This window comes from Chiloscyllium plagiosum, chromosome 27, assembly GCF_004010195.1.
Source record: "Chiloscyllium plagiosum isolate BGI_BamShark_2017 chromosome 27, ASM401019v2, whole genome shotgun sequence".
Taxonomy (NCBI): domain Eukaryota; kingdom Metazoa; phylum Chordata; class Chondrichthyes; order Orectolobiformes; family Hemiscylliidae; genus Chiloscyllium; species Chiloscyllium plagiosum.
The window spans coordinates 46,727,428-46,735,933 of NC_057736.1; the positions used below are offsets into that span (position 1 = coordinate 46,727,428).

At 43.1% G+C, this 8,506-nt stretch overlaps 1 protein-coding gene across 1 annotated transcript in view; it reads left to right on the top strand.

The window, feature by feature from the left end:
* The window catches only part of LOC122563395 (collagen alpha-2(IX) chain-like), a 123,937-nt gene that overhangs the window by 112,624 nt on the left and 2,807 nt on the right, over positions 1-8,506 (top strand). The window contains exon 21 of the mRNA XM_043717134.1: positions 2,570-2,623. Within this exon, the coding sequence (XP_043573069.1) occupies positions 2,570-2,623 (54 nt within the window). The remainder of the gene's footprint in view (positions 1-2,569; positions 2,624-8,506) is intronic.

The following is an 8,506-nucleotide window of genomic DNA, read 5'->3' on the forward strand; positions in this document are numbered from 1 at the left end:
GAGGGGTATGGAGGGTGGGCCGGCAATTGGGATTCAGGGGTATGGAGGGTGGGTGGGCCGGGCGGATGGATTTGAGGGGTATGGAGGGTGGGCCGGGCGGTTGGGGCGGAGGGGTATGGAGGGTGGGCCGGGCGGTTGATGGGTGTAATGGCTGAGTGATGAGGATTAGTGGATGTAGAGAGTAGGTGGTGCCGTCTCGCCCCCTGCCTTCCCAGACAAATTGAAAAAGTACCTCATCTGACTGGATGATTTCTGACTGTCAACCAAGCAACATTTTCACACTCAGTCCTGAATATTTTTAAAATTGCCCAAAACGTACACAATTTGCATTGGAGTCTCTGGAGATTGATGGTTATTTTCTATAGACTCCAGAATAATCTGAAAAAGTCAGTGATTCTTCGCTATAGTAACCATTAACTGTTTTACAGATTGTGTGCAGAACAATCTTGTGTGCTTGTGACTTATTTACAGCTTGTCCCTGTGCTGTGGAACTATATCTGCTAAACTGCCCAGAGCGTACAGTGGGGTGTGCTGTAACTCCAAATATATGCTAACATGGGATTCCAGTGATAGAACATAGGAGCAAGATGAGGCCAGTCAGTCCTTTGACCCTGCTGCACCATCCAGTTAGATCATGGCTGATCTGGCTGTGGCCTCAGCTCCACTGCTCTATCTGCCCTCCCCCATAACCCTTGACCCCCTTATCCATCAAAACCTATCTAATTCAGCCTTGAATCTATTCAATAACCCACTTCTCTGTTCTCTAGGGACGAGAATTCAACAGGCTAACAGCCCTGTGACAGAATAAGACTGTACATGTGCTAGTCTTTAAATGGAGACCCCTTATCCTTAAAATGTGTTCCCTAGTTCTTGCTTCTGCACAATTGGAAACATCCTCCCCCTATCCATCCTGTCAAAACCTCTCAGAATGTTGCATATTTTGATAAGATCGACCCAGTTTCTTTCTCCAAAGGATATAGGCCCAATCAGTTCACTCTTCAAGGTGGATGGACAGAATCAGAAAGGATATTTCACTTGGTAGGGGAAACTAGAACCGTAGGATGCAATCGAGGAATGAGGAATATTTTTCTCTGTGATTTATGCGTGTTTCGAACTTTTCCCAAAAAAGGTGAGGGAGGATCTTTGAACATTTCTAAGGCTGAAGAAAATAATTTCTTGATGACAAAAGAGTCAAACATTGAGAGTTTGGCAGGAATTAAGAGTTGAGGCCACTGTCAGGTCAACCATAATGTTATTGAATGGTGGAATTTATGGGTGGCACGGTGGCTCAGTGGTTAGCACTGCTGCCTCACACTGCCAGACGCCCGGGTTCAATTCACACCTCAGGCAACTGACTGTGTGGAGTTTGCACATTCTCCCCATGTCTGCGTGGGTTTCCTCCAGTTGCTCCAGTTTCCTCCACAGTCCAAAAATGTGCAGGTTAGGTGAATTGGCCATGCTAAATTGCCTGTAGTGTTAGACGAAGGGGTAAATGTAGGGGAATGGGTCTGGGTGGGTTGCTCTTTGGAGGGTCAGTGTAGACTTGTTGGGCCAAAGGGCCTGTTTCCACACTGTAAGTAATCTAATCAAGAGCAGGTTCAGTGGACTGAATGACCTACTCCTGATCTTCATGAAATAAACTGTTCATTCTAGTCATGAACCGTCTCTGAACGTTTTCTAACTGCCTTAATGTTAACTTTGCTTGAACAAAATTTTTTCTATAATTCCTTCCCTACTTTATGACTCAGTAAGCAAGTGTCAAATTCTTCATCTTTCCTGTAAAAAGACCTCAATTCAGTCAACAGAACTTTAGTGTTGTATAGATTCAAATACAATTAATATCACGAAATCAAGACTCAAGGCAACCAATGTTCCTTCATGCATTTCCCTGCCATACTGAAGACTCTGATTAGTCTGAATTGACAATGAACTCTCCTTGGCCATAGGACCTGTTTACTTGAAGGTTGTTCTTCCCTATTTTGTTACACCTGCAAACACTACAGCATACTGCAGCGAGTAACTCATCTCCCTAATTCCCAAAGTATGCCCAATATCTATAAGGTACAAGTCAGGAATGTGAGGGAATACTCGCAACTTGCCTGGATCAGTGCAGCTCCACAAACATTCAAGAGGTTTGACACCATCCAGGACAAAGCGGCCTGCTTGATTGGCACCACACCTGCAAGCATTCACATGCTCAACCACCAATGCTCAGTAGCAGCAGTATGAACCATGTACATGATGCAGAAATTAGCCAAAAGCCCTTAGCACCTTCCAAACTACAACAACTAAGATCTAGAAGGACAAGGGTGACAGATACATGGGAACACTCACCATCCTGAATTAACATTGCCATTCCTTCACTGTCACTGGGTCAAAATCCTGGCATTGTCTCTCTAAGTGCCATGTCCTACTTGTGCCTACAGCACATGGACTGCAATGGTTCAAAAAGGCAGCTATGAGCTTCGTAAGGGCAACTAGGGATGGACAATAAATGTTGGCCCCGTCAGTGATGCCTTTGTCTCTTGAGTAAATTAAAACAAAAAGTCATTTGTTTTTCTTTTCCAAGGGCGACAGAGGAATGTCCGGTGAAACAGGACCTCCAGGACCCAGAGGCAAGGCTGTAAGTATTTCAAGTCAATATTTACTTGTGGAATCTGCAGCATTCCTGCTCACAGTACCACATTAATAGCTGGTTTTGAGATTTAGTCTTGTTTAAAGAAGTCATTTTATTGTGCGGACCGAAGTTTAGTTGTACAGATCGTTCTGTTGTAATGCATGTTTCATCAACACTAATTCGATGTAATGCAGTTGACGAATTGGGGACGCAGTTTTGAAAGTGCAAACTTTTACAATGTGTGTTGGCTGTGAATGATCACAGTGCCAACACTTTAAACACTTCTAAAGCACGATTCTTCTGTGACATAGGGTTGTACAAGAATGCGACTATCGTGTCATAGAAGAACTGACTGTATTTCCATTTTACTCAAGAGGGACTTTGGAGGACTGGGATTGAAATTGCAAACAAAAAGAAAATAGTTACTTTCATTCTTAGTTTCCAGAATTTATTTCTGTCATCTCTGGGAAACGTGTCCAACTGAGGAGCTTCAAACAAAAGAAGCAGGGCTCAAAAATGCACAAACCTCCCACTGTTATCTCAAAGCTTTGTTCAAGTTACTTAATTATTTCACTTTTTCAGCATGAGTTCAAGTTATCTAATTATTTCACTTCTATAGCATGAGTTGTAGCCAGTGCCCTGTTGTGGTGATCATGTTCTGGCCAGGTGCCAGTGGTTCAATGATGTAGGATCAATGGTTCCCTGTCTTTCTCGTTAGTGAGCAGTAAGTTGAGAACATTGACTGAGCAGCTAACCTGAAAGAAGTGTTTGTTGAATGGAATCTGAAGACAGGAATGTATAACTTCTCCTTGGAAATTATTCAGTCTGGTTCATCCAGTAGGAAATGGTTAGGAAAAATATTATTTCTTGAATCCAGGAATTTTAATTTCCTTGCAGTTTTTTTAAGGTGGGAATTTGCTGAGTCAATGGCAGGACCCATTTATAAACTGTCTCTCCAAATTACACTCTCACATGCAGCTTTGGTGCTGCTGCTGTTGCGGCTGCTGGCCATAAGATAACAACACTGGAGCCTGATTATCCAGTTGGCAGCAAGCACTAGCTAACAATGCGTGGATTGTCCCCTTTGAGGAAGTAATCCTGGGGAGAGAGATTTCCCAAAACTACAATCCTGTTGCTGCCTTTGCATGGACTACCCAGTGGCAGGTCTGATATGCCACCTCCTGAGCAGGGCTGAGATGGTAATGGAGGGGGGTAGATGGCAAGGCAGGCAGACTACATATTATTGATCAGGAGAAAGTGAGGACTGCAGATGCTGGAGTTGAGTCGAAAGTGTGCTGGGAAAGCACAGCAGGTCAGACAGCATCTGAGGAGCAGGAGAATCGCTGTTTCGGGCATAAGCCCTTCATCAGCCTTATTCGTGATAAAGGGCTTATGTCCAAAATGTTGATTCTCCTGCTCCACGGATGCTGCCTGACCTACTGTGCTTTTCCAGCAACACACTCTCAGCCATATTGATAGTAATCTAATAATCAGTGTTTGTCAGGGATTAGTAAAGAAGGTTTTTGATTTAAAACTGTAAACCACATTATAAGTTACAAAGCAGATGTTACAATAAAACAACTGCTTTCATAAGAAGGGGTCAATCACAGTGCTTACCTAGCAATGACCTGCTCCCAAGTCCACTGAGCTCCTAATTTCTATAGCTTTATCTGAACATGGAGTAACATCTGAACTCCAGGGGTACAGAACATCTAGACTGTACTTAACCAAGGAGCCCAAGCAAAACTGCAGTCAGTAGGAATCAGGGGGAGAACTCTCTGCTGGTTGATGTCATACCTGGCACAGAGGAGGGTGGTTATGTTTGTTAGATGTCAGTCATCTCAGCTTAGGACATCTCTACAGGAATTCCTCAGGGTAGAAAGATACATTATGATGCATCTTTGGAGTAGGTGGGCTTGAACCCAGGCCTCTGGCCTAAGGTAGGGACACAACCATTGCACCACAAGAGCCCAGAACCTCAGGATGATGTCCTAGGCCCAATACCTTCAGCTGCTCCATCAATGACCTTCCCTCCATGATTCAGTCAGAAGTGAAGATGTTCACTGATGATTGCACAATGTTCAGAATTATTCATGACTCCCTAGATAATGAAGCAGTCTGTGTTCAAACGCTATAAGATCTGAACAACAGTCAGCTTTTGGCTGATGAGTGGCAAGTAACATTCATGCCACACAACTCCCAGCCAATGACTATCTCCCACAAGAGAAAATCTAACCATTACCACCTGACATTCAATGACATTACCGTATATGAATCCTTCACTGTCATTATCAAGGGAGTTAACGTCAAACAAAAACTGAACTGGACCTGCCACATAAACAGGAGTGGGGATTCTGTGATGTGTAACTCACTACCTGACTCCCCAAAGTCTGTCCACCATCTACAAGTCTTGAAATACTCCTCACTGCACAAGTGCAGCTGCAACAACACTTAAGCTTGACACTGTCCAGCACAAAGCAGCCTGCTTGACTGGCATCAGATCATCCACCTTCAACATTCACTCCCCTTCATCTTCAATTCACAGTGGCAGCAGTGGGTATCATCAATAAGATATACTGAGCAACTCACTAAGATTCCATAGACAGAACCTTCCAAACCTATGAGCCATACTGAGGAGCATAAGTTGGGAGCATAGGCTGTCAGGGAAGAATGTCATGGAAATGTGGAACTTTTTCAAGGAACAGATACGACGTGTCCTTGATATGTATGTACCTGTCAGGCAGGAAAGAGATGGTCGTGTGAGGGAACCTTGGTTGACGAGGGAGGTTGAATGTCTTGTAAAGAGGAAGAAGGAGGAAGCAATTATTTTACTGCAGTGAGCACTGTCTGGCAACCACTCGGTTGCAGACTGGAAAGGGTGGCCATGAGTTGAATAATTGGATGCAAATTTGCTGCTTAGTGTTTAAGGTTAGGTTGGGGAGAGGGTTGGTGTTCAGCTCAGAACCTCAGCAGTAATATCCCAACAAGACCTCAGCCCTAATGAGCCCTGGCGGATTGGCAAAGTCAAGTTGTCTTGCATCTTCAATTGTCTCACCTACCGTCAAGCCTCGAGGCTCCTTACTGACCAACTAACCGTACAGATATACATGTTAGGAGCAAGAGGAGGCTATTCAGTCCCTCGAGCCTGCTGCACCATTTTAAGTGATCTGTTTCAGGCCTCCTACTTTGCTGAATGTTCTCCCTTGTCCTTTAGGTTATTGATTGACGGGTCCAACTTACCCTTAAAAATGTTCACTGACCTTGCTTCCACTCTTCTCTGGGGAACAGAATTACCTTCTAAGGGGAAAAAGTTTTTCTTCTGCTCTGCCTTAAATGGGAGACTCCTCATTTTTAAACTGTGTCAATTTGTTCTAGTCGTATCAGGGCCCAGCAAACATCATGTCATTCTGAAACCCCACATATTTTGTTTAGCTGATTTTACCCAAAGCAAGCCTGTTGGTTCAACAACCTCTCCTATCTCTCTATTTCTCTCTGACAGCCATGTTGAATTTGTTGATTGTCTGAAGTGATTATTTAGTTCATGATTCAATCACTCAAAGCTTTTTTTTTCTCTTCCCCTACAGGTAAGTGAATTGAAAGTAAAAGTAATCCTATTCTCTGCTACTCTGTGACATGCTTTTGATCAAAAAGCCCACGGGAAGTGAAGTGGTGGTTGACGCAATTGCGGTTGCAATAAATCTGGAATACATAGCTTACAGAAGATGGTAAGTGTCAATCCCAGCCAAAACAGTGGAGCAAGTGTGGACATTTCACAGTGCTGTGACCTAGGAGGGAAGCTCAGTCTCCAATGTCGGCTCTCTCTGTCAGAGCAGAAAGCACATCGCAGTAGTTGTATATTATTGCACATGCGTTCAGATATGAATGCTAAGGCTTTGTGGGTCTGGCTTCAATATGGCACAGGGTTGTTTAACCTTCCAATGAGGTGATAAACACCTCAGCAACACAAAGGTGCTATGATTCTCTGCACTCACTTCTTTCATTTATTTTTAATTAACCTGTTCAGTTGTGGTATGACACACTTCTCAACCTGGTCTCTTGGCTCAGAGGCGGTTGTAAGCTGGTTCAAATCTAAACTGAGATTGGGTGGAATTGTTGAATATGACTTGTGTATGTTACTTCAAGTTATGCACTTAATCATTTACTAACTGGAGATTGGAGCGATAACGTCTGGGGATGAATTTTATTTGGAATTTGAACAACTTGATCAGATTACAATGCCTTTTATTTCAATGTCTCCTTGGGCTTTTATGACTGTTTTATTTGCATAAACAAACAAGAAGTTTCAAGTGCATAGCTTCAGTTCAGTAGTAAAGCCACTGTACCATAGTTTGAAGGACATCATTGTCTGTAATGTTTCCAGCGATTCAATCATGGGGTGGCTTCGAAGCACTGTAGCTCTCCTGCACAAAATTGCTAGTTGTTGGACCAGTTTTGTATTCCAATGTCACTGCCATCATTTTGTATTCTTCCAGCATCATGTCAGCCTGTTAATGAGCACTCGGTGTCATGATTACTTGCTTGCTCTCAAAGTAAGAGCTGCTGAATTAATAAGATTTACCAGGATGTTGCCTGGAATGGAGAGGAAGTCGTACGAGGCTAGGTTGAGAGTTCTCGGCCTTTTCTCGTTGGAACGGCGAAGGATGAGGGGTGACTTGATAGAGGTTTATAAGATGATCAGGGGAATAGATAGAGTAGACAGTCAGAAACTTTTTCCCCGGGCACAACCGAGTGTTACAAGGGGACATAAATTTACGGTGAAGGGTGGAAGGTATAGGGGAGATGTCAGGGGTGGGTTCTTTACCCAGAGAGTGGTGGGGGCATGGAATGCGCTGCCTGTGGGAGTGGCAGAGTCAGAATCATTGGCGACCTTTAAGCAGCAATTGGATAGGTACATGGATGGGTGCTTAAGCTAGGACAAATGTTCGGCACAACATCATGGGCCGAAGGGCCTGTTCTGTGCTGTATTGTTCTATGTTCTATACCATCTACATGGAAACACCATCACCTGTACTCTCTCATTCATCCCATACACCATTCTGATTTAGGATTATATCACTATGCCTTCTCTATCAGTGCATTAAAATGATAGTTCAGCATCTTACCATCTGCTTCTTAATGGCAAATATGATTGGACAATAAATGCTGACCTCGCCAGGGCACCTACACACAATGAATTGATAATTTAAAAATGCATTAGTGACTATTGCAGCTGAACCAACTGTTCATAATTAGATTCCATTTCACAACAGTGTCATGAACACTTTCAGAGCTGACTGCGTGAAAGTCCATAAAGTAGTCAAGTAGATGGCAGTTGGTTCAATTGCTTCCAAGGCTGAACACATGATCTACAATGTCGATGATAATATCAAAGCACAGTTGAAATAGTAAAATCAGAATTTCAAGACTGTATAAAATAGAACAGCACTCTATCTAGTCAACCAGGAGTCTAATGCAGGTGAGCAATATTCTGATTTCAAAATCGTGGTCCATTTAATCGTCACCTTTTCTATACAAAGCATAAATTCCTGTTTTAAAATCATATTTAACGTAAAACATTGCACTGCGTCTTCTGAAGTTAGCAATACCTTTTGAACTTGCCTGACAATGTCTCCTGACTCCAGTACGTAATTCTTTGAAGATTGCATCACGTATAGACAGGGTAGTTAAGAAGGCATTTAGCTTGCCTTAATTGCTCAGACCTTACATATTGGAGTTGGGATATTATGTTGAGGTTGTACAGAATGTTGGTGAGGCCTGCTCTGGGGTACTGTGCCAAGTTCTGGTCACCTTGTTATAGGGAGGTTATTATTAAGCTGGAGAGATTTACCAAAATGTTGCTAAGAATGGAGAATTCAAGTTATAAGGAGA